The sequence below is a fragment of the Stigmatopora nigra genome, chromosome 9 (genome assembly GCF_051989575.1).
Source record: "Stigmatopora nigra isolate UIUO_SnigA chromosome 9, RoL_Snig_1.1, whole genome shotgun sequence".
NCBI classification, from domain to species: Eukaryota; Metazoa; Chordata; class Actinopteri; order Syngnathiformes; family Syngnathidae; genus Stigmatopora; species Stigmatopora nigra.
Window position 1 is genome coordinate 2,819,343 of NC_135516.1, and position 26,774 is coordinate 2,846,116.

A 26,774-nucleotide genomic window follows, 5' to 3' on the forward strand; every position below is an offset into this window, starting at 1 on the left:
CCATATTGAGTGTACAGAAGTTGTACATACTAATGTGATTTAAAGTTCGTAAGATACCATCGTATGCCTTTGATGTTTCTTTGCAAACAATTGATAAATTTTCATTGTCCACACAGTGTTGAGATGAACAGATCAAGGTTTTACCACCTTTATTAAACCTACCGATACACGACAATACATGTTTGTTACATCCAACCTAATAAAAATATATGAACGTTGTTTTTAATATCATCAAGATTTTGGCAAAAATAATGCGACAGTGCATGTCTTATATATGTATTATATATAAATTAAAGATGAACAGGTAAAGCTCTCACATGATAACCACTAGAGAGAAGCAGAGAGCTACATTGGCCCAGCATTATTTTGTACCTGGAATGATATTCAGCAATACAGTGTTTTTTTTTTTGTTCTAAATCAAAGATATCGGTGTTTAACAGTGATAACACATATTTGGCGACATCAAAATCCATCCATCCATCTATTTCTGTCACCGCGAAAAAGTTGGAAGTTCTAGCCTGTGCAGTTCAATTTGGCTTAGAGTCAGGGTAGACTTCACCTGGACTTGTCAATACTCAATCAAACTGGGAATTGTAACAAGTAACCATTTGTATCTTGCAAATGGCTGGCAACCAATTCCGAATGTCACCCGCCTCGTTCTCATCGTTACCTGGGATAGACTCCAGCATCCCCCGCCACTAGTGATGATAAACGGCAAGGAAAATGAATGAGAGAATAATTTGGGGTCCTCAATTAAGCAAACAATCGAGTTATAGGAGGAGTACCCTGTAAAAACATATGTGAGTATAGAGACAATATGCCAACTCCACATTGGAAGAGCAGATAGGACCGTTGTAAAACAGATGTGTAACCACTCCACAATCATCCTGCACCTATATGGGGGGGGGGGGGGGGGGAGCATCGTTTTTACAGTTTACTCGTCTGCCATGGTTAGAAAAACATTTTTAAATTTGTTTCATACAAATAAATATAAGGGCGATCCAGCGGCTGAGTGGTTTGGATGTCGGCCTCACAGTGGGGGTCATGGGTTCAAATCCAGGTCTGTCTACCTGTGAGGAGTTTGCATGTTCTCCCTGGGCCTGCACGGGTTTTCCAGTTTCCTCCCAAATTCCAAAGACATGAATGGTAGGTTGATTACTCACTCTTAATTGCCCCGAGGTATGAGTGTGAGTGTAAATGGTTGTTTGTGTCCTTGTGCCCTGCGATTGGCTGGCCACTAATTCAGAGCGTCCCCCGCCTCGTGCCCAAAGGCAGTTGGCATAGGCTTCACCCTAATACAATGCCGACCCTAGGGAGGAAAATCGGTTCAGAAAATGAAATGGGGGGAAAAATAAATTAAAGCTTTATTTTACCTCTAAAATCACACAAATCTTTGTGTTTAACCAGTTAAAGAGTTTAAATGACGTGAAAAAAAGATTCAGGGCCTAGAAAGCCAAACAGTATCTGGTATGTTATGAAGCAATTGGGCTTGTCTCTGCTTGTTGAATTTACACTGAAAAGAAGAAATGACAAAAGGTTCTATTCTTCGTCATTCCCGGCTTTCATCAATATGCTTCTCCATTTTTCATATGTATCTTTTCAGTGTTTTGAGCCTTTGAATGTGTCCCAAGCTTTGTGGATTTGAGAAATGATATTGGGGTCAAGTCTGCTGTTCATGAAGCTGGATAGATTAAGATAAGTCAGAAACATTCACTGGAAATAACAATGTGACAAGTGTTCATGGTCCTAATGTGTTTCTTCCTTGTTTTACCAGTCAAGGCAAAGACAGCTTCACATTTGTTACACCAATTCTGATTTGTTTTTGTCATTAACTTTTGAACCACATCGAGAAGAAACCACAGCTGGTATTATTCTTAATAAACTCTTGGGTCTCATGCATGCTTCAGAATGTTGATGAGATAGGCTTGTTTCACGGTGAATAAACAATTATTAGTTTTTCCCCAAAATTCCTGTTGTAGTTTGGAACTAATCATTAATTTCTACGTTTTGCTCCACCTTTGCTGGATGCCAAATCAGGGTCGTTTGTTGATACACTTCCTTCACAAAATGTTAACCAGAATTTGGAAACCCTAATGCAGAAGCCCATACACAAAAGCCCCAGGACGTGCCATAATTGTCAAAGGGAATTGTCAAGTCTTCCATCTTCCATACCGCATATCCTTGCAAGGGTTGTGGGGGTTGCCATTACCTATCCCAGCAAACTTCGGGCAAAAGGCATATGACAGGCTAGTCTAGCGTATGAAGTTTTTATTTTTATTTATTTATTTAATTTCTAAGTTGAAGTGCATGCAGCCCAGTGGACCGAGTGGTTAGCGTGTTGGCGTCACAGCTCTGGGGTTCTGGATTCAAATCCAGGTCACATCCGTCTGTGTGGAGTTTGCATGTTCTCTCTAGGCCTGTGTATTCTGGTTTTCCCTTACATCCCAAAAACATGCATGGTAGGCTATTTGGACACTCAAGATTGCCCCTAGGTATGGGTGGGAGTGTGCATGGTTGTCTGTCTGCTTGTGCCCTGCGATAGGCTGGCCACCGATTCAGGGTGTTCCCCGCCTCTGGACCAGAGTCAGCTGGGATACGCTCCAGCACCCTCCACCACCCTGATCAGGATAAAGCAGTTCAGAAAATAAGATGAAATGAGAAGTTCGTGCTCCATTTGGGTGTCTGTACATTTTCTCGTCAGCAACCAATGTTTTTTCCTGTAACTTATGCTGTGCTATACCCTGCCTCTTTCTGCCTCAAATTGTGCCATAGTATGCTAACCATACTTTATACTAGATTTTCTAGGTCCACACTGGAATTCCTTCTATCGAAGATAATTTGAGGACCAGTCTCTACACAGGTCTGCGTTGCAATAGCCACAGTCTTCCTGAAGGTCGACAAGTCGACTGGGATCCTAAGGTATCTAGGAACCAACTTAGAAGGACCAATTGAAAATGTCAGGTTTATCACCTAACTGGTAAAATAAGCCATGATTGTATTTTCATGACAAGAACATCAGAGAACCTCGGACCAGTTAGAATCTCAAAGTTGATTCTGCCCAGTTCCTCGGCACTCACTCTTTTATTAAGTTTGAGAGACCTTTCATTACACAAGCAAAAACATTTTGTTTGTGAGTATGAAACTATGTTATGCGGTGGTCTTGGTTTATGTTTGTAAGACCAGGGCGCGTTTAATGCAGCATCCTGTTTTTAAACTGTGTGTGAGGCAAACATTTGCTTTGTTTAGCAAGCAAATGTAACGGCACATTGAATAATTCCAGTATTAATGTGATGACAACAACATAAAGTGATTTATGCTAGAGTGTATGTTTCATTCTTAATTAAAGGATCAACTCATCAGCAAGATGTCCAGAAGCTTAATACCAATCCAGATTATTTGATTCAGGTGTGTTGGTGGAGGGAGTTTTGGAAAGCAGACGGCATTGGGGCTCTCGAGGATCGGACTTGGCCACCTCTGGTTTAATACGTCGGCCTCACAGTTCTGGGGTCCAGGGTGCAATCCCAAGTGTGTCCTCACTGTGTTGAGAAGGGGTGACCCACCCCTGTCCTCGAGAGCCGCTATCCGGTCTGTTTTCCATATCTCCCTCCAGCAACACACCTGAGTCACATGATCGGGATTGGTATCAAGCTTCTGGACAGCTTGATAATGAGTTGATCATTTGATTCAGGTGTGGCAGAGGAGGGAGATATGGAAAACAGCGGCTCTCGAGGAGTGGAGTTAGCCACCCTTGGTGTAGAGTTTGTATGTTCGCCCTGGGCTTATGCGGGGTTTTCCCAAATCTCCAAAACATGCTTGGTAGGCTACTTTACCACTCTAAATTGCCCCCAGGTATAAGTGTGAGCTTCGATGGTTGGTATCTCCTTGTGCACTGCGATTGGCTGGCTATGAATTCAGGATGTCCCCTGCTTGGTGCCATAGTTCTCTGAGCTCCAGCACCCCACGTAATTCTTGTGAGGATAAGCGGTGAATAAATGAAAAGAACATACAGTATCAACTACTCAAGTTTTTTTTTTTTAATAATTGAACAATAAAAATACCATGAATGTTTTTGGGAGGTAGACCACCAAGAGAAAACCTGCACAATCCCAGGGAGAACATGTTAACTCTTATTGGCATTTTTTTCTTTTTGACCTTGTGTCTACTCTAATATATAAACTCACAGGTCTGTGGCCCTTTTGAGTACTTAACATTCCACACAGTGTGTACTGAACTGGGATCAAACCCTCGACTCCAGAACTGTGTGGGGTGCTGAAGCCTATCCCAGCTGACTTTGGGCCGTTGGCGGGGGTCCCCCTAAATCGGTGACCAGCCAATCGCAGGACACAAGGAGACGGACAACCATGCACACTCACACCCATACCTACGGGCAATTTAGAGTGTCCAATCAGCCTAACATGCATGTATTTGGAATGTGGAAGGAAACAATCACCCTTAATTAAACACCCTTAATTAGTGGCCAGCTAATCGCAGGGCACAAAGAGACAAATAACCATTCCTGCTCACACTCATACCTAGGGGCAATTTAGAGTGTCTAATCAGCCTACCATGCATGTCTTTGGCATGTGGGGGGTAACCAGAGTACATGAAGGAAATCCACACAGGCCTGGGGGATCATGCTAACTCCACACAGGTGGGCCGACTTGGACTTGAACCCAGGACCCCAGAGCTGTGACGCTGATGCGCTAACCACTCTCTCCACCGGGCTGCGCTAGTGTAAAGTTTCTCAGGTAATTTACCAATTGTTGGGTACCGTCTCGACTTGTGCAGCCGGTTCGCCAAACCGGAGGCCGCCCTCCACAGCAGCGAGCTGATTGCATTGTCACAGATGAGGGGAGGTGGCTTTTGAATACCCACCTGTGTCACCGATGTCACCCACAGATACGACTTTTGCGTGTGCTTTCCACAGCACCCCACACACGCACACTCCATAGCATTAGCACAAGTTTGATCACTACCACACTACACGGAGCGAAGAACTCTTTTAATTGAGAATCAAGGAAAGGACCAACGCAAAAATATGGACTCAAATAGATTCGAAATGAATCACGGTAGGACTTGATCCATTTGTTTTTGACCGACATATCCGTACTTGTTAATTTAGTAGTTTTATATCGCAATCTGTTCAAAACACCTGGTTGACTTCATTCACTATTAAAAACTCAAACTTCCGAAACGAATATTAAAGGTGTGGCTTCCTCGCCCGTTTGCAGTTTGACCTTCTATGGACAAGTGAAGGTGTTGCAAAAACGATGAAATGTGAATCCCTGCTGCAACAATAGTCGTTGCTGCAATATATGTGAAACTGAATCACCCACGTTCCGCCCTTGACTTTACTCTTATTGGTCTGACTGGGTGGATTAACTGGGATGGGGCAACAAACTACTTAAGCTTTCCCAAGAAGTAAACTTATCGTAATACACGTAATCTTTTTAGAAATTTCTCTGACCTATTTAAATGTTTAACTTTTTAAAAAACATATTAGCTACTGAGATTTCAATGGTTTATACGGGCATACTTGAGGTAAGCAGGCGTGTATAACCAAGGCATTTCGCTACGGTGCTTTTAAAAACACAAGCGGGCATTTAATATGGAGTAAAATGTTGGACTTTGAGTAAGGCTGGTTGGCTCACGCACGCCCCTTTTGTTACTTCTTCCTGTCCACGCACGCCTTTAATACACACTAACAGTGTCTCAGCAGCTGGAGCAGTGCAAATCATGGCGTGTCCGTGTAAGGAACCCAAACTTAGCACATCTCAGGAGTTACTACGTCGTTCCAAAGAACAAGAAGTATTAAAAATGAATGTCCAGCTCATAGGTAGGGGTACAATATTAATATTCATGTTAGTGCACCTAAAACCAAGATGGATGTGGTCTAAAGATGCTAGTTAACGATGAATTCCCAGAACTTCACGGTTCATTAAATGTAGTCTGCCCATCTGTTTCTTAGGTCTGGATGACGACATGGATGTCCAGTTCCTCCGGGAGGGTGGAGATCTTCTCAAGGTACGCTCCTCGTCCTGGAAGAAAAATCGGTACTTTCGACTACAAGAGGACTGCAAGACAATGTGGCGGGAGTCCAAAAAATATTTCAGAAGTCACCGGACATGTGAGTGCTCTGCTAACTTTCTTTATTAACCCTCCAGTCAAAGATTTAACCCTAATTTCATGTGTGATACACTCCCATGTTTAACACAGGGTAGCAGAGTATTATCTGGTTATTAATTTGCATTTTTAAATTAAATATTTTTTCTTTAATCAGATAACATCGATGCAAAATTGCAATATCATTTGAAGCGAGCTTAATTGTATATATTTGTCTGAATATATTCTTCACTGTTGGTCTCACATTTGGGACACTAAAATACATTACAGTTACAGAGAAGCTGTCACAACAGACAGCTACACTAAGCCAACTTTGACCTGTTTAGCATTGAATGGCCAAAATGTGTTTGTTTGTCAATTTATAACATTAGACCATATTGGAATAAACTATAATACCTTTACATATGTGTCCTAACATATGAGAAATTTGAGATACGAGGAAAATTCGAAGCAAATTTTTACCTTGACATACGAGACAAATACGATCATTCTCGATGCGGCCGTCCGGGTGGTGGAGTATACGAGAGGCTGCTTATGAGAACACCATCACTCTGTCTTTCTCGTTGCATCTCCCTCACGTAATGGTATCTACGAGCAGCGGCCTAACAGGTTGCATTTTTAAGTAGTTTTTTTGTGTTAATCAGTGCAGAATTAAGGGGAAACAATGGCTCCAAAGCAACCCAATGAAGAGTAGCGAGACGAGAAAGCGTATGATCACAATCAATATTAAACATGAAATAATAAAACATGGATTGCCCGGTGGATGATTGAATAGCGCGTCAGCCTCACAATTGGGCACCTGGGTTCAAGTCCAGGTCGGTCCACCTGTGTGGAGTTTGCATGTTCTCCCGGGCCTGTGTGGGGTTTCTCCGGATACTGTGGTTTCCTCCCACATACCAGAGACATGCATGGTAGGCTGATTAGAAACTCTAAATTGCCCCTAGGTATGAGTGTGAGCGGGAATGGTTGTTTGTCTCCTTGTGCCCTGCAATTGGCTGGCCACCAATTAAGGGTGTCCCCTGCCTCTTGCCCGAAGTCAGGTGGGATAGGCTCCAGCTGCCCCCGCGATCTTAGTGAGGATAAAGCGGTTCAGAAAATGAGATGAAACCTGTTCAATTTGAAAAAAATGGAACGATTTTGATTTTCCTGACTTTCAAATTGTTGCTGAGCATGTTCTTAATAGTTTGTTTTTTCCATGGTGTAAATATATAGTATAGTATGTATTTTTTGCAATATAAATCAGGAATTATTTCATTGCTTCCTGTCCTTAACGTTTTCACCACCATTGACAGAACATTGGCATTGACATTATGCTTGAAATTAAAGTTACTGTTGTTTACTAGATAGAGACTTCCATTGCCGATAAGGCTCTGATGCCAAATCTTCCATATCTGTTCTAGTGGGTAATGAGTAACCCTGACAATTATTTAGTCGTACCTTGACATCATAAATGCAGTGTATACATTTCCTAGCTTCAACTTTGTGCCAACTTTGCATCCATAAAACCTTTTTGATGCCTCCTCTACTAAACATGTTATTGAGATGGTTTTATTGTCATTTTTATGCGAGCTATGCCAATGGTCTTGTTGAGAACATTAAGCATAACAGATTTTATTATTTTATTTGTTTTTACATTTTGTTTCTGAAGCTAAATAATGTGCTGTAAAATGACAGGAGTTTTTTGTCTGCATAGTTTCCGTTGATGACATTGCTGTCGTGCGACTGGGTCGTCAGACGGAGGGTTTGAAGGAATACACGGACCAGAAGATGGAGAATTTCTGCTTCTCCATTGTCTTCAACGAGCATCGTAAAAATTTAGATCTCATCGCCACCTCTGAGGAGAAGGCCAAACAGTGGGTTGCCAGCCTTCAGAAACTTATTGTCACCAGAAAGAACCTCAACCAGCAGCAAAAAACTGAACAGTATCCTCATAACTGAAGTGCAGATTGAACTCGAAGCATTCAGAAACCTGGATAGTTACAAACACAGTCAATGTGCAGGCTTTTACAGAAAACATAATGGTATTCAAGTAAAGCACAATTTAAAATCTGATGAATGAAATTTGACAAGTAAAATAGGAGTAAAGGTAAAACATGTAAAATTAGCCGGTGAAGTTCTAGAAGCTGCCACTGTTGCAGTAGTCGTAGATCTTTTCATTCACAATTTTCTGAGATGAACTTTCATTGTTGATTTTCCCTGATGTTCCATATTGTCTTCCAGATTCATGTAGTTATCTGAGCACAAAATTTTCCTGACATGTGCCGGGTGGCCGGGCCTGCACCCGTGAGGCTCGTTTGGTCACAGGCCAAAGAAGCAACATGGGTTCCCCTTCCCATGGGCTAACCACCTGTAAAGAGGCCAAAGAGGTCAGTTGCAACGAAAGTTGGGGGGTAGCGGTATGAGGGGTCCTTGGAGGTCCGATTTCCGGCTGCAGTCACTGGCTCTTGTGATGTGGAATGTCATCTCGCTGGTCTGAGCTAGTGTGTGAAGTTGAGAATCTCCGACTCGAAGTAGTTGGGCTCACCTCTACGCACAGCTCGGGCTCTGGTACTACTCCTCTCAAGAGTGGTTTGACAAACTCACGCTCTGGAGCCGCTCATGCGAGAGGCACCGAGCCAATCCATTGCGAGCGCATACTTATGCCCTCGCGATGGATTGTCAATAATGAACTCCATGTTCAAGCATAGGGTTTTCCGAGTGTGCACTTGGCACCAGGATACCATAGGCCACAGTTAGATGATCGACTTTGTAGTCGTGTAATCAGACTTGCACGTGCATGTCTTGGACATTTGATCCAGATGGGCAGATGTTGTCGGTCAAGCCTGCCAGGCCCAAAAGTTTTGTGAGGGTCTGCTGGGAACGCTTGACAGAATCCCCAATTAGAAGGAGTTTGAATTTACACCCCCAACAGAGCTTCTCTCATGTGCGTGAAGAAGCGGGGGACATTTAATCTGAATGCACCATGTTCTTCGCCTTTATTGCTAAGGCAGCAGACTGCAACTGCGATCGGAAGGTGGCCGATGCCTGCTGGTCAGGCTAAAGAGGGAATCCCTTTTTGGGCCGAGGGACTCTGGAAGGAGCTGATGGGTACCGTCTTGCTAAGCGGCACACGGCTCTAGTGGTCTCTGAAGCAAGGTGGTTTCAAGGAAATTTTGGTCCACAATCCGACGTCTCAGCAGGGGAAAGCGGTGTACCATCAACGCGGTGTATAGTGGGGATGAGGTGCTTCTGAGCTCAAATCGGGATGTTGGCAGAATACCTCTGAGGCAGGTTCTATAATCTCTGGGAGTGAAGTCACTGAGGTCGTTAAAATGGTCCTCGGTGGCACGGACACGGAGTGGATGAGATCATCCAGAGTTTTTAAAGGCTCTGGATGTTGTCGGGTACTTTTGGTTGACACACCTTTGCAACATCGCGTGGACATTGGGGACATTGCCTCTAGACAGGCAGACTGGGGTGGTGGTTTCCTCTTTTGAAAAAGGGGTACCGGAGGGTGTTTTTCAATAGTTGGGGAATCACACTCCTCTGCCTCCCCAGGAAGGTCTGTTCCGGGGTACTGGAATGGAGAATCTGCCAGGAAGTTGAATATCGGATTGAGGAGAGGTGTGGTTTTTGTCCTGGTCGTGGATCAGCTCTAATACCCTCAGCAGGGTCTTCAGAGGGTCATGGGATTGGGTACATGTACTTGAAAGCAAAGCAAGCATCTAAAAAAAACCCTTCAAAGCAAGCCCAGACTACTTTGATAGTTTTAAAAAACAAACTGGCATACACTCGGTTCTGAGCCATGGAGGCAAGTTTCGACTCGAAAGCAGCGGTGGATTACATTAGCATCTTTGCCTCGGTTAACGCACAAGGTTTAAATGTTTCTGTAAGGTAATATAAGTCGGCGGCTCGGTGGAGCGAGTGGTTAAGACATCGGCCTCACAGCTCTGGAGTCATAGGTTCAAATCCAGGACACGTCCGTGTGTGGAGTTTATATGTTCTCCCCGGGGATCCGTGGGTTTCCTCCGGGTACTCCGGTTTCCTCCCACAATCCAAAAACATGCAAGGTAGGTTGATTGGACACCAGGTATGGGTGTGAGTTTGCATGGTTGTCTGTCTCCTCGTGCCCTGCGATCGACTGGCTACTGATTCAGGGTGTCTCCCACCTCTGGCCTGTAGACAGCTGGGATTGGCTCCAGCACCCCCTGCAACCCTAATGGGGATAAAGCGGTTCAGAAAATTATCTGAGTAATCTAAATTCATTTAAATTTAATTTAAAGTGTGTTATGTTATGGGCGCCTTGCCCTCAAATTTCACTCAAAAATTGTCATTTTAGTATTGAAGATCACAACCCCTAGGTAGGTGGTGAATTAGAACAAATAAAAATGTTTTTTACAGAGGGTGGGAACGGATTAATTTGTATTTAGTTTTCTATGGGAAAAATTGATTTCAGATATGTATAAAATAACACACGAGGTCGGTCCCGGAAAGCATTTAGCTCATATCTCAAGGTATACCATACTGGATTCATTTTCATATATGATGACAGGGAAAGAGTACAGCAAATAAATACATTCCTTACATGAAACACCCTTTCCAGCTGGATCTTTAGCTGTCTGCGCAAAGCGGACAAGAACAAAGATAGCAGGCTCAGCATTTCAGAGGTTAAGGACTTCCTGCGTCTCATCAACATTGAAGTGGATGACAGCTATGCAGACATGCTTTTCGAGGTTGGACTATGCTGATATTTTACAATGGTTCTCTGTCATTTTTAACTCCATATGTAAACACATGCTACAGCTACACTTAGAACATTGACTTGCTGCTTTGATCAAAAATTTGAAATACCGTATTTTCTCGCATTTACGCGATATTTATCTCTACAAAAATGATGACTGATACGAGAGTATGGCTTATATGCGCACAAATTAGGTGATAAAGACGAAACATCATAATGCAAGACGACAATATGGCCATGTATTTTACGATAGAGAACAGATAAACATGAAACACTTTAACAACATTTATTTTGATGTTTATGAATAAAATTCACTCTTTAGGAATGTGCAATCCAGCAGACGATTCATACAATATCTCGGAAATACCATGTGCGATGATTTTTCTTAAGATTTTCCTTCAAAGTAACACATTCCTTTGGATTGGATAACTTTATTCATCCCGCATTCGGAAAATTTCATTGTGATAGTATCAAGAAGGGGGGAATGCAGATACAGAAAAAAAAACCCACATAGTTACAAGTTAGACATTTGTACTCCCTATTCAAATCATGAATATGGAGGTGAAAATTGTGAATCATGGGGCGTCTTTTACGAGAGAAATTGTAAAATTCAACTATTTTAAGGCAATTTTAAGGGTACAGCTTATACGCACAGGCAGCAAAAATACGAGAAAATACGGTATTTATTTATGGCTACTGCAAATCATGGTACTGTACATATTTTTTTCTCTACTTACTACGCTATTAAGATATTTCACAGCTAAGATAACAATTAGTGTCAAATCCATGTTAATTCTTGTGTTTCATCCAAAAGAAATGCGACAGATCCAAGTCCGGATATCTCTCTGGGGAGGAGATCAAACTGTTCTACGACCTGCTGACTTACCGGGAAGAAATTGGAGTGATCTTCCTTGAGTATGCACGGTCTGCTGGCGTCATGAAGCCTGAGAATCTGGTGGAGTTCTTGCAGAATGAACAGAGAGAGATGATAACACTGGCTGATGCACACCATATCATTGAGATGTTTGAGCCAGATGAAAAAGGTAAGGAATTTGGCATGAAGAGTTTTTTGTTTTGAAATGAGGTACAAGGCTTATTTATAAGTTTAATATATTAGAGAAGATTTGCAAAGATTCTTTAGTCACTGATGCCGATGTTTCAACCACCCATTGCGGCCCTTGCTCAAAAGCAATAGAACACTATATTTCTATATTATTATTTGTATTATTATTATTATTATTTATTATTATTATGTTTATACTGGGAAAATGCACTTTTTGTAGTTGCACCACCAATTTCGTTTTTGCAGCTGTGTATGATGACAATAAAGGCTTTTGATTTGATTTGAAAAATATTTTTAGAAATTAAATTTAATTTCTATGTGGCGATTACCCTTTTCAGGCAAATTATTTAACAGAGCCAGATGATATGACTGCACATTTAGGGGCTTAAAAAACAGTGTTACCACAGTTTAAAAATTGATGGTTTTGCAAGTCAGCATCATCACAGGAAATACAAATCTAAGTTTCAAAAGAAATTATTTGCTTTTTGGTGTCAGTTTAAGCTTCATTCCTTCATTCATCTTCCATACCGCCCATCCTCGAAAGGGTTGCGGGGGTTGCTGGAGCCTAACGGAACTGTCTTTGGGCGAAAGGCAGACTACACTCTAGACTGGTCGCCAATTAGTCGTAGGGCACACAGAGAGACGGACAACCACTTACACCTCCACCGAACGGGAATCAAACTCCGTCTGTCCACAGGAAAGTCAGGCGGAACAACCACTAAACCATTAGGTAGCATGAGCTATACTGTACTGTTTTTTTTTTTTTTATTGGCCATGAAAAACATCTTTAGGCAAAAACATACACCACGAACTTTCCTATTATTTAACAATTAAACAACTCTTGGAGACACATTGACATGTTTTCTGAAAGAGAGATAAAAAAAAAGAATTATACTTCATCCTAGGGTTTGAATCCCTTTTGTGTGGACTTCAATTGTTTTTTTGCTATTCTTCATTGGTTTCCAGCCAAAGAGAAGAAGGTGTTGACTAAGGATGGCTTCCTCATTTATCTGCACGATCCTGATGCCTTGATTCTGAATCCAGAGCACAAAGAGGTGTACCAAGACATGAGCCAGCCTCTCAACCACTATTTCATCTCCTCCTCACACAACACCTACCTCATGGAAGATCAACTCAAAGGACCCAGTAGTACTGAGGCCTATATCAGGTGAATAATTGTCATTTTGGGGGCCTTTTGATGTAATGGTAACTGTTATTTTCAGATTATATAGTAGCGAAATGTGCTGATTCTAAGTGTGGGGCAATATCTGAAATTCATTCAATCATTTCCGCTCATCTGCAAGTGTCACCCGGGTGCTTGAGCCTATCCCAGCTCACTACGGGCACCAGGCGGGGTCAACCTGGCAAGCAGGGCACAAGGAGACCGACAACCATTCACGCTCTCGCTCACACTTGTAACTAGGGGGATTTAGAGTGTCCAACCAGCAGACCTTGCATTTATTTTGGGGTGTGGGTTGGAGGAAACTGGAGTCCCAGGAGATAATACACACCAGCCCGAGGAGATCAAGTAACCACTGGGTCACTGAGTCGCTAATTTCGGAAATTAAATGACTTTTTCCTGATTTCATAGAATGAGATGAGTGTTAAACCTGGCAGACATATTAAGAAGAACTCTTTATTTTTCTTTTTTTTGCTCATGGCTTGTTACATGATAGCGAATGTGCACAGATGGCGAGCAACAAGTTGCTGTTCTCTGGAATTGCGCAAATTTCTATTTCTTTTTAACTTTCTAGCGATAATCTAAATAAATTAGAATCTGAAGAAGATCCACAAGTAATACATGGGGTCAACTGCATGATCTGCAGCAAAAGAACAGGCTATGGATTTTTGCAAAAGTGTTTGAGTTTGATTTATTATTTGATAAGGGACAACACATATTAATTAACATATTTATATTCATGATAATTAACCTACATATGTAAATATGCGCAAGATTCTAAAATGCGGCCGGATGGGGCAAGTGGCTAGAGCGTCATGGGTTCAAATCCAGGTCACGTCCACCTGCGTGGAGTTTCCCCGAGCCTGCATTGGTGTCCTACCACATTCCAAAAACATGCATGGTAGGCTGATTATACACTCCAAATTGCCCCTAGGTATGATGGGTGTGAGTGTGCATGGTTGTCCGTCTCAATTGTGTCCCCCATCTCTGGCCCCGGAGTCAGCTGGGATAGGCTCTAGCACCAGATCATACGAAGATATTAGATGTAGGATTATAGCCGAGGGCTAATTTCCATTTTAAGTCCCTTGTGTAGGTACAAGATAAATGATGACATACACTAGACAAATGCACACGCGTAGTACAATTTTAGACAGCGTCATGATCACAATTTTCTTCGTCTAACAGCCAAGCTTTAAGATGATTGGCAAAGCGGTTCAGAGACGGGAGTTCACGTATGTTAATTGTTATTGAGTTCCAAGTATGTGAAGCGTGGACAGAGGTCATTTGGCTGAATGCACTCTTTCTGAAGGGAACTACACAGTCACCTCTAGAACCAGCCCTTATTGATTTGTTGGATTTTTTTTGTACAAAATCTTGCAGTGGAGGAGGGTCTTTGTGTTGGAAGATTTTTGTAAAATGAGGTGGCATCTACATATTTAACAGTATTGTTCCAATTTTCTTTATATATATATATATATATATATATATATATATATATATATATATATATATATATATATATATATATATATATATATATATATATATATATATATATATATATATATATATATATATATATATATATATATATATATATATATATATATATATATATATATATATATATATATATATATATATATATATATATATATACACATATATATATATATATATATATATACATATATATATACATATATATACATATATATACATATATATACATATATACAGTGGTGGTGCGTTTTTTGACTTTCTTTCCAGTACTTTCAAAGCTTGGTTAACAATAGTTTCAATTGGTTTTAGTGTAGTTTTGCAGACCGATGATCAACTTTTTAGGCAGTAAGCCATGTGTGATATGATCTTTGTGTCAAAATATGATTTTGCTGACTCAATTGTTAGATTATTTCTAATGAACCTAAAATTGGACAAATTGAATTAAATTTCGTTTAGGTTTGTTTTTTTATTTGTCGTTTGAAGGCTAGTTGAGTCAAGAGTGATTTCTGGGTTGATTGTTTTTCCTTGGACAAAAACGTTGGGGTCGCTGTTTTTTGTCACTCTTTGAGAAGCACATACAGACGGTCTTAGATACTATTTAAGTATAGTTTAGATTTTTCAAGCCATTTATTCACGCTTTTCATTGCATCTGAGAGTTCCTGTTTAGCATGTTTTTTGCCTTTCATGTGGACATATACAGTTGTGGTCAGAAGTACACAAACACCTGTAAAGAAAATAATGTCATGGCTCCCTTGAGTTTCCAGTTTTTTCTACAATTCAGATTTTCTCTGATAGTGATTGGAACAGATACTTCTTTGTCACAAAAACATTCATGAAGTTTGGTTCTTTTATGACTTCATTATGGGTAAACAGAAAAAGTGATCAAATCTGCTGGCTCAAAAATATAGTACATACAGCAATACGAATTAGCAATTTTGGCTTTAGTGCATGGCCTCTTAACTTTTTGTGAGGGATTATGAGTGACTACAGCTGGTGGCTTCTCTGAGGCCATTTAAATAGGGTTCATTGGATGCAAATGCTACATTGGGAAAGTCAAAGGAGCTCAGCATGGATCTGAAAAAGCGAATCCTTGACTTCAAGTCACGAAAGTCACTTGGAGCCATTTCAAAGCGGCTGCAGCTCCCAAGAGCAACGGTGCAAACAATTGTTTGTAAGTATAAAGTGCATGGCACTGTTTTGTCACTGCCACGATCAGGAAGAAAACGCAAGCTATCACCTGCTGCTGAGAGAAAATTAGTCAGGTGGGTGAGGATTCAACCAAGAATCATCAAAAAGCAGATCTGCCAAGAATTAGAAGCTGCTCGAACACAGGTGTCCGTGTCCACAGTCAAGCGTGTTTTGCATCTTCATGGACTGAAAGGATGCCGTGCAAGAAGGAAGTCCTTGCTCCAAAAGCGTATCTTAAGGCTCGACTGATGTTTGCTGCTGATCACATGGCCAAAAATAAGACCTTCTCTAGGAAAGTTTTGTGGTCAGACAAAACAAAAATCGAGCGGTTTGGCCATAATGCCCAGCAATATGTTTGGAGGAGAAAAGGTGAGGCCTTTAACCCCAAGTACACCATTCCTACCATCATGCACGGAGGTGGTAGTATTATGATGTGGGGCTGTTTTGCTGCCTATGGAAGTGGTGCTTTACAGAGAGTAAATGGGATAATGAAGAAGGAGGATTACCTTCAGATTCTTCAAGATAACCTAGAGTCATCAGCCCAAAGATTGGGTCTTGGGCACTGTCGGGTGTTCCAACAGGACAATGACCCCAAACACACATCAAAAGTGGAAATGGAATGGCTAAAACAGGCTAGAATTAAGGTTTTCGAATGGCCTTCCCAAAGTCCTGACTTAAACCCCATTGAGAACTTGTAGACAATGCTGAATAAACAAGTTCATGTCAGAAAGCAATCAAATTTAAATGAACTGCACCCATCCGTGGCCGGTCTACTTGCCGAAAGACATTTAGCCGACTGACGTCTGGCCGAGGGCCAACTCACCCAGGGGGCATCTGGCCGGATGTAGAATTAGCCTTACGACTAGCCAGCCGTAGGACGTTGTGCCGGCACGATCGCCCCGCCCCCGGTCGTGTGTGTGCAGTGGCGATCCGTGCATTTACTCGTAGGGCCTTCAACGAATCCATTGAACCCTCAAAAACTACTTTATGGCTATAAAACCTCGACTGCAGCTACAGCTGCAACACATAAAAAATCATCAATGCACAAAAGTGGGGTAAAATCCACTTCCTAGCAACATTTAGTGATTAAATACAAACACTGGAGCTTTTCAGATATCAGAACCGGGCCCACAATTAAAATATTATTTAGGAATATAGCCATATTTTACTCACCAAAAATCCTTTTTAACTGTAAAGAATATCCATCCACCTCTCTTTCGTCCTTCTTTTCTATTGCCATCAAAGCTAATGATGAAGGTCGAGCCTGTCCTGTTATATTTCTGGCATAGTCCGTCTTGAAAATAGTTAGCGCACTGAAAATGGCGGACAGACCCTTTTCCCGGCTGTAACAGGCGTGCTAGCTTTAGAGTTGACCGCCCTTTCTTAATGATGTCCATTTTTCTTCTGGAAAAGTCCGTCTGGAAAAAAGCTTTGTCAGAAAATATGCAACCAAATCCATTAGTTTTTCTCCGTCTCCAATTGTGGGTGGAGTTTGCGGTCTCTGGCTGGCTCACTTAGGCTTTGGTCCGCCTACTAGCCAATCATAGCTGGTGAAAGCGATGACGTATCCCTCCGTCTGCGAAATGGCCTTGGTGTCACCAAATCGAATTCTTATTGGTTAAAGCAACAGTCTCATTGACGCTTGTTTAATGCAGCAAAGCCAGCAGAACTGATTGTGAAGGCCTTGAGGCAGATTTCTGACCCTGGCAACAAATAATGGCTGAAATGTGATTGGTTAAATGCTTCAATATGAAAACACACATCTGGAAGCAGTGCAACCAGGGGAGAAAAGCAACGAAAGGAAGCTAACAGACAATTTGGTATTGATGAACAAAATATGATATATGATTCAGATATTTCTTAGGCCAGCAGAAGAGTCCTTGAAGGCCCTGACGGCCCGCCACTGTGTATGTTTTTCAACCTCGGCCCGTGGGCCATATACGGCCCGTTACAGATAACAACATTCATTTATCATTCATTTAACAAGTTACAGATAACATCATTCATTTAGAATAACAAGTTCCAGATAACATCATTCATTTAGAATAACAAGTTCCAGATAACATTCATTTAGAGTAACAAGTTACAGATAACAACATTCATTTAGAATAACAAGGGCATTGATTCATGGCCAAACAAAGTAGTTATAACAGTAAGTACTGTAATGACAGAAGAAAAAAAGTATAACAGTAGATACTGTAATTTACACCAGCATAGAAAATATTGAGATTAATCTTTGAATTAAGGTTCTCAGCAAATCATTTTGAATATATATTTCCTAAAATAATGTAAAAAACATGTACACACACACAGGACCGGGGTCGGGGAGAGCGCGTTGGCACGTCTTTCGGCTGGCTAGTTGGTCGGCTAATTAGTCGTTCGGCCAGATGCCCCCTCGGCAAGTTGGCCCCTCGGCCAGACAGTCGGCTAAATGTCTTTCGGCAAGTAGACCGTGTGCCCATCAATTTGGTCAAGAGGAGTGGTCAAAGTTTCAACCAGAAGCTTGCTAGAAGCTGGTGGATGGCTACCAAAAGCGCCTAATTGAAGGGAAAATGGCCAAGGAACATGTTACTAAATATTAGCGCTGCTGTATGTATATTTCTGACCAAGCAGATTTGATCACTTTTTTTCTGTTCACCCATAATAAAGTCATAAAAGAACCAAAATTCATGAATGTTTTTTTTGTGACAAAGAAGTATCTGTTCCAATCACTATCAGAGAAAAAGTCAGAGTTGTATTAATAACTGGAAACTCAAGAGAGCCATGACATTATGTTCTTTACAAGTGAATGTATTTTTTACCACAACTGTAGGACGTTATCATCGGCATACATTTGGCCGGTGACGGTGTGAAGCAGGGGTGGGCAAACGGTCCTCAAGGGCCGCTGTGGGTGCAGGTTTTTCTTCCAACTGATCCAGTTCAGACATTATGACCAATGCGGTTTCTGCTAAAACAAGCTTCTGACTGCAATGCACTGAATGCACTTCTAGGACACCGGATTGGTGAAATGCTGTCCTCTTTATGGGTTCGAATGAAAACCCGCACCCACAGCGGCCCTTTGTGGACTAGTTTACCCAACCCTAATGTAAAGACTGAAGATTGGGGGGCCTATCACTGACCCCTGCGGTTCCCCACGACTGTTATTCCGCAAAGAAGATTTTGTGTTTTGTATCCTGACTCACTGTGATATTTCAGATTAGTATGATTCAATCCAATTGCTTAATAAAACATTAAAATTAGATAGTTTAGTCAGCAATATTTGACGGATGATGGAGTCAAATGCCTTTTTGAGATCAATGGAGATCCCAAAAATTACCCCGCCTTTATCTAGTTTCGAATTTATGTTTTCTAGCAAGAAGCAAACGGCTGTTCCGGTAGAATGATGTTGTCTAAAGCCGAATTGCAGCCTGTTAAGGGTGTATGGACGGTGGTTACTTATTCTTGTGAATGCACACTGTGTCTTGATAATATTCATGAATATATTGCAGCTGTCATTAGCTTATGGTAGAGATAATTGTCCCAATTGATATTGTTTAGCGCCTATGTCAAATTTGGGATCTCCCTTTTTGTTACTCTAATCTGCTCTGATATGGTTTTCTGAGCGCATGAGTATCTATTTTTAGGAATCTTTTTTAGTTGGGTCGGGTATCTGATTAGGATGCCTCCTGGATATGACTCCATGGTGAGGTGTTCTGGGGATGTCTCACTAAGAGGAGGTCATGGGGCCGACTCAGGACACGCTGGGGAGAATATTCTCTGGGCTGGTCCAGGAACGCCTTAAGATCTTCTTGAAGGAGCTGGATAAAGTGGCTGCTGAGAAGAAAGTCTGGGCTTCCCTGCTGAAGATAATGATGATATATATCTACAGGGCTCTGGTGAAAGGATGTCGCTGTGTGGAATTGGACTGCTGGGACGGATCAGACGACGAGCCGGTCGTTTATCACGGCTACACGCTAACTTCAAAGATCCTCTTTAAAGATGCAATCAAAGCAATAAAGGAGTACGCCTTCAAGGTGAATTTATTGTCCCGTAGTTGAATACCTCTTAAACACAGTATATTTACGAATGCATTCAATCAAATCACTGAATGTCCTCTCCCTGTAAAGACATCTGAATACCCAGTGATCCTCTCCCTTGAGAACCATTGCAGTGTGGAGCAGCAGGAAGTCATGGCCCGCCATATGAGCTCCATTTTGGGGAGTGCGTTGCTCACCTCTCCACTTGGGGACGGCATGCCCAAAAACTTCCCGTCTCCTGAGGTGCGTTTACCGCCAGATTTCATTTGTTTATCCTCAAAAACAACATACAACAATGTGCTCCAATGTAATAATCCAGGAGCTGAAGGGGAAATTCTTGATCAAAGCCAAGAGGTTAAACAAATTAGAGACTATCTATGCTCCTGAGGTGGTGACTGTGGATGACTCCGATGTAACAGAAGAAGAAGAATCAAATGATGAAGATGACCTGGAGGAAGAAACTGTAAGTATATTGTCAACATAGCTTCGAATAAAGTAACTTCATTTTACATTGACTTGTAGAAAAAAAAGAAACTCAAGCTAGCGCGAGAGCTATCCAACATGGTGATCTACTGCAAAAGTGTCCACTTCAATGGCTTCGAAGACGCCAAGAAAAACCTGAGCTTCTATGAGATGTCGTCTTTCAAAGAAAAGAAGGCCTTCACGCTCGCTGAAGAATCAGGTAAGAGAGAGTTGCATTGATTTATTGATTTATGAATTTGATAAGGGACAGCACATATTCATGAACATATTTGTATTCATGTCAATGAACATATTTGTATTCATGTTAATGAACATATATATCTAAATGTGTACGACTGTACTTACCGGCTAATTTCCGTCTTTCGTCCCCTGTGTAGATACAAGATAAACAATAACAAGGCATACAATTTTAGACGGCGTCTTGATCGCAATTTTGTCCCGTCTAATAGCCAGGCGTTAAAATGATTGGCGAACAGGTTCAGGGACGGGAGTTCACTTATGGTAATTAGTATCTAGTTCCAGGTATGTGCGGCATTGAGAAGGTGCTTTTAGAAGGGAACTACACAATCACCTCTAGCCCTTGTTGATTCGCCGGAATTTTTTTAGTACAAAATCTTGCAGTGGAGGAGGGGCTTTATGTTGGAAGATTTTGTAGACTAACGTGAGATTTGCATATTTAACGGTATTGTTGCAGTTCAGGCGTTTGTGTTTCTTTAATATCTGACAGTGGTGGTGTGATTTTGCCTTTCTGTCCTATACATTCAAAGCCTGCTTATAGATGGATTCAATTGGTTTTAGTGTTGTTTTACAGGTCGATGACCAACTTGTTAGGCAGTAAGTCACTGTATGTATACTAAGCACTGTGACTCATATAATCAACATTTTTAAAATGGTAGAGCAGGTCTTTACTCTTTTAATCTGGTATATTATAGACTTTTGACTGCAATTTTGTGACTCTTTTTATCCTTCTGCTGTGAATTTAAAGTAGATAGTCACTCTTAGGAGCCCTCTCAGTTCAAATGAACTGGACGTCTATCAGCGTCAATTGCAGCCAATGATTTAAATTAATTTGGTAAATGTTTGTTCCAAATAGCAAACACTTTCATCCGTCACAATGTGGACAAGCTGAGCCGCACCTACCCAGCGGGCTCCCGCACAGACTCTACCAACTACAACCCGGTGCCTCTATGGAATGCTGGCTGCCAAATTGGTACATGAAATGGATTACTTTGCAGGGGGTCCTCGAGTTACGAACGAGCTCTCTTCCTACGCTGGAAACATAATCCAAATTTCCGTGTAAGTCATCGTTTAAGTCAGAAGTCACATCAATAGATGACATAATCTCATTATACATTCAATTCCATTCAAAAATACTTTGTATATAAACACAATACATTGTAGTTGCTGTTAAAAGAAGACTGTCAGAGCTATTGCTTTGCATGTGTAGGTTCTACTGGCTTCTCTACCTTGGTGACGTACTTGTAGATGTCTTTCTGGTAGGAAATCTTTCTCTTTTCGTAGCTGATCTTTTATTAGCACCGTACCCTGAAACGCTCTTGGACGAGAAAATGTTCACGTCCACTAAAATACGGGTTTTGTCCTCTAATAATGGTCACCATGGTAAGCTTTTCCCTAAGATTCCCCGATGTCTCCGATTGGATTTTAATTCTTTATTTTGGACATGCCAGAAAGAAAATAAGGAAAACAACCAATTTAAAAATCCGGCAAAACCAATGCGTTTAGTATATTAGTATAAAAACAACGATTTTAATATTGAAAATAAACCTAATATGCTCAAAAAAGAGTTGAATATTTATTCAGCCCAACCGCCCTCCATTCTTCAATACAACAAACAGTCCACCATATTACTATTCCCATAATTACAAGAAAAATAACCATATATACATTAGTTCAGATGAACAATTAACGTTTTAAGCTTCATTTCAATGGTGAAATGCTGAATACTTTTCTTTTGGCTGGCTCCTGCTTGAATACCCAGGTCTCTTTGGCGGGTCTATAATGCGTAAAAAGGAGTGCAAAAAGACAAAGCTACTTCCGGCGCAATAGCTAAGAAGATACACTGGCTCGGGGGGAAGTAAATGGCGGACGAGGCACGGCCGTTACAAAGTTGAAACATCGTAGGTCGAGTATTTTATAAACCGAGGACTCCCTGTACATTCTAAGTGTTTTCAGTTCAGTTTGAACTTTTGCCATATCATCTGTGTCCCAGTGGCACTAAACTTTCAGAAAAACTGTGAAGATATGGATTTAAATCAAGGCAAATTCCTTGTAAATGGGAAGAGCGGCTACATCCTGAAACCGGCCTACCTTAGGAAAAGAGACACAGAGTTTGACCCGATCACTCTGACCCGAGGGGAATGGTTGAAGCACAAGACATTCCACATCATGGTGGGTTTTTTCCAGTCCATGACTTCTTTCTCACATTAGCTCAGTATATGTATTATCTGATATGAAATGTCTTCTCATCACCAGATTATATCAGCTCAACAGCTGCCTAAAATAAACAACAAGAAATCCTCTATTGTAGACCCGCTGGTAAAGGTGGAGTTGCATGGTGTACCGGCTGACACGTCTGTGAAAGAGACGCGCGTCGTTGAGAACAATGGTGTTGCAATATATTTATACTCCTTAAAAGTGCTCATGTTATATCCTACTTAAAAGCATGCAACATAAGAATTATTAAGAGTGGTTAGCATGTCGGCCTCACAGCTCTGGGGTCCTGAGTTAAAATCCAGGTCATGTCCATCAGTGTGTAGTTTGCATGTTCTCCGGGCCTGCGTGGGTTTCCGCCGGGCACTCTGGTTCCCTCCCACATTCCAAAAAAATCCATGGTAGGCTGATTGGACACTCTAAATTGCCCAAAGGTATTGGTGTGAGTGTGAATGGTTGTCCGTCTCCTTTTACCCTGCGATTGGCTGGCGACCGATTCAGGGTGTCCCCGCCTGTGGCCCAGAGACAGCTGTGCTTGGCTCCAGCACCCCCTCCCGCGACCCTAATGAGGATAAACCGGTTCCGGAAGAAAGAATCAATAGTCACAATAAAATTAGATAGTCCTTACCATGTTATTTTACATAATGATTTGTTTTTATAGGTTTCAACCCAGAATGGAATGAGAACTTCCAGTTTGATGTATACGTTCCAGAGCTTGCCTTAGTACGTTTCCTCATAGAGGACCATGATTCAACATCTGGTAATGAGTTTGTTGCGCAGTACACAATTCCACTCAACAGTTTAAAGATGGGTAAGTTGGATTCTGTTGTCCCTATGTCCTTCCTTACACGAGAAGTAATTAACTTCTTTAGAAATTACCTGATGGGAAATGCTGCACAAAGAGTTCATCTTCTCCTAAATGACTCAATTATTTTATGCTCACACACAGGATACAGACACGTGCCTCTTCTCGATAAAACTGGCCACATTATCCCTGCAGCGGCTCTCTTTGTACACGCTATGATCAGCGATGCTGAATAAGATTCTACCATCAAGGCATGAACTTCCTTAGCCACGGCTAAGTTGTTTTACTCTATTCCTTTTAAAATGAAAAGTGTGTGGTTAATTGAGTGACATTATTGCAGTTGATTGAGCAGTTCTTCCAATGGGGCGGTATAAATTCAAAATTAAGCATAGTTTTAGGAGCTGACATCCTTCAAGGAAAGACTGTGATGAAATGCTTGCTTTGTTGTATCAGTGTTTTATGAGGTTTACCAAGGATTATTTGAGCAATGTATGGTAAACCAGGCATCTCAGAACAATAGTGTTCCACAAGTAGATTAAGTCATGTATGAATCACTTTTCTTTCATCATTATCTTTTATTTGCCTATAAAATGTTTAATATTAACCCTTGTCTACCTGATATTTATTTTTACCTTAGTTGGAAAGACATTGAAAACAGTCAGTTGCCAACCATTCAAACTTTAGCTAGGTAGCTTTCAAGCATTTTATAGCAAGTGCCATCTTAAGAAGTACTTGCTGTTTGTTTCGCATCAGTACTAGTATCGGTAAAGATCACTCATTTAAATGTCATCAGTATCGGGGAATTTTAAAAATGAATCTACTGATACCGGGCGACCCGGTGACGCGAGTGGTTAGCGCCTCGGCCTCACAGCTCTGGGGTCCTGGGTTCAAATCCAGGTCACGTCCATCTGTGTGGAGTTTGCATGTTCCCCCAAAAAACATGCTTGGTAGGCTGATTGAACATTCTAAATTGCCCCCATTTATGAATGTGATTGTAAATGGTTGTCTGTTTCCTTGCGTGTTACGATCGTGGGTGGCGGACCCCAAAGCAGGCGAGGGTAAGAGTTTAGTTCTTTCCAAATCTTTTATTAGGCTCATCCACGTAGCTGGCGAGCACACGAGGGTATTGCGGTGGTGGGTCGTTGGCTGTTGCAGGTAGGGTATTTCCGTGACATCGGTGTGGAGGATATCGGGTAGGAAGCGTGGTCATTGTCTGTTGTCCGTGGTCCGTTATCCTTGGTCCATTGTCCGTGGTCCGTTATCTTTGGTCAGTTGTCCTTTGTCCTTGGTCGTGGGGCTAAGCGTGGTCGGAATCAGTGAACTGATAAGACGATCCAGCAGCATGGTCAAGTTCCTGGTGGCCTTAAATACTGTTTCTTGGCTGATGGCTTGCACCTGGCATCACTCCAATCATTGGGGGCTGGGCCTGTGATTGGGTGACAGGCACAACCAGCCACAAGTCTTAACTGAAACCTGGCAGTGCCTCCCCCCTACAAAGGCCACTTGGCCCGCAACGAGGGCCCCCCGGTGGAAAGCCTTGATGAGGTCTGTGCATGAGGATGTGGCGGGCAGGAACCCAGCTGCGCTGCTCAGGACCTTGCCACTTCCCGTCCACCAGGTAGTGCAGGCCGTGACCCCGGCATTGAACGTCCAAAAGCCGCTCCACCAAAAATGCCGGGCCCCCATCGATCATCAGTGGATGGGGTGGGGGAGGGTCAGGTGGACAGACGACTGGCTAGATCTGAGAAACGTGGAGGGTGGGGTCGATGCGGAGAGGTGGCGGGAGCTTGAGGCGCACAACGCATTGGTTTATAATCCGTTTTATCTTGTACGGGCCGACGAAGCGGGGAGACAGCTTCCGGGAATCGGTCTTCAAGGGAAGATCAAGGGTGGACAGCCATACCTCCTGACCCACAACCTAGGTCGGTGCGGGGACACGATGGTGGTTGGCCTGCCCTTGAGCACGGTTGGAAGCGCGGTGAAACGTGGCCCGGGCCTTCTCCCAGATACGGCCATATCTGGTCAGGTGCGCCTGGACGGAGGGCACGGCAATCTTCGCTTCCAGGGAAGGAAACAAGAGGGGTTGGTAGCCTAGGGAGCGCATAAAAGGGGACAGATTAGAGGAGTTATTAGGGCGGGTGTTGTGGGCAATCTCGATCCAGGGCAGATCGTGGTTTGATCGGCATGGGTGGCGAGTCACCACCTCCAACTGTTGGTTTGTCTGTTAACATTGACCATTGGATTGAGGGTGATATCCCGAGGAGTGGCTAGCGGTGATCTTCAGGGCTGAACAGAAAGCAGACCAGACGTGTGACGTGAATCGTGAACCCCGGTCAGAGACCATGTCGGCCGGAATTCCATGTAGGCTGACGACATGCTGTATGAGGAGGGAGGTAGTCTCCAGGGCCAAAGGTAGTTTACGGCGGGGAATGAAGTGGGCTGCCTTGGAAAACCGATCGACAATGGTGAGTATGACGGTGTTGCCCTGGAACTTGGGAAGGCCCGTAACGAAAACGATTGCAATATGGGACCAGGGACGTTTGGGAATCTGGAGTGTGAGGAGAAAAACCAGAGCTTGGCTTGTTAGGGGATTTATTGCGTGCACACAATTGGCAGGCAGATACGAGAGATTTTGTGTCTGCCCTCAACGTGGGCCACCAAAAACGTTGGCGCAACACCGCCTGTGTGCAGGGAACCCCCGGGTGGCAGGTCAGACGGGAGATGTGGGCCCATTCCAATATCTTAGACCGCATTGGGGTCTGAACAAACATCCTTTTGCATACATCTCCTCGGTTCCGGAACCAGATCCTGGGCCCTCAACACCTCAGCCCCCAGCCCCATCCCCATACTGGCCACCATGCAGGGGGAGGTAGGATCGTCGGAGGCTCCTCCTCAGAGTCCGGGGACTGAAAAACGCATCTAACTTCCCGTTGCTGGCACCCGAGATATAGCGTGTGAAATCAAACCTACTAAAAAACAGTCCACCTGGCCTGGCGAGGGCTCAACCTCCGGGTCTACCTGAGGTACTCCAGCTTCCTATGATCCGTCAGAACCGTGAATGATAGGCTAGCCCCTTCCAGGTGGTGTCTCCATTCCTCCTAGGCCAACTTTACTGCGAGCAGTTCCCTGACCCCAATGCTGTTGTTGCATTTGGCTGTGAACAGCCTTCGGGAAAAGAAGGCGCAGGGGTGCATCTTTCCATCCTCCTACCCGCAATGGGAGAGGACAGCGCCGACCCCCAC

General features: G+C 42.6%; 1 protein-coding gene across 7 annotated transcripts; it reads left to right on the forward strand.

Moving 5' to 3' along the window:
* The first annotated feature begins 4,596 nt into the window (after positions 1–4,596).
* On the forward strand, positions 4,597–24,136 carry LOC144201892 (1-phosphatidylinositol 4,5-bisphosphate phosphodiesterase delta-1-like). Of its 7 annotated transcripts, none has more exons than XM_077724718.1 (16): positions 4,779–5,069; positions 5,709–5,836; positions 5,969–6,127; positions 7,817–8,045; positions 10,706–10,835; positions 11,658–11,886; positions 12,873–13,074; positions 19,646–19,790; positions 19,884–20,036; positions 20,113–20,256; positions 20,316–20,475; positions 21,370–21,486; positions 22,507–22,685; positions 22,770–22,902; positions 23,389–23,538; positions 23,677–24,136. In XM_077724718.1, exons 2-16 carry the CDS (start codon positions 5,737–5,739, stop codon positions 23,766–23,768), a joined length of 2,322 nt encoding a protein of 773 aa, XP_077580844.1. In that variant the 5' UTR covers positions 4,779–5,069; positions 5,709–5,736; the 3' UTR covers positions 23,769–24,136. The 7 variants fall into 7 exon arrangements, 5 of the variants coding, with proteins under 5 accessions (XP_077580846.1, XP_077580844.1, XP_077580843.1 ...); XM_077724717.1 differs by having other exon boundaries at positions 5,720–5,836; XM_077724720.1 differs by lacking the exons at positions 4,779–5,069; positions 5,709–5,836 and adding an exon at positions 4,597–4,748.
* Positions 24,137–26,774: the final 2,638 nt, after the last annotated feature.

Excerpts from the sequence above, each read along its gene's own strand:
- LOC144201892 (XM_077724717.1), top strand. The coding sequence starts at position 5,039 with ATGGACTCAAATAGATTCGAAATGAATCACG. Across the intron at positions 10,836-11,657 it reads ATGCAGACATGCTTTTCGAG|AAATGCGACAGATCCAAGTC; the intron begins GTTGGACTATGC and ends TTCATCCAAAAG. Across the intron at positions 19,791-19,883 it reads TAAAGGAGTACGCCTTCAAG|ACATCTGAATACCCAGTGAT; the intron begins GTGAATTTATTG and ends CTCCCTGTAAAG.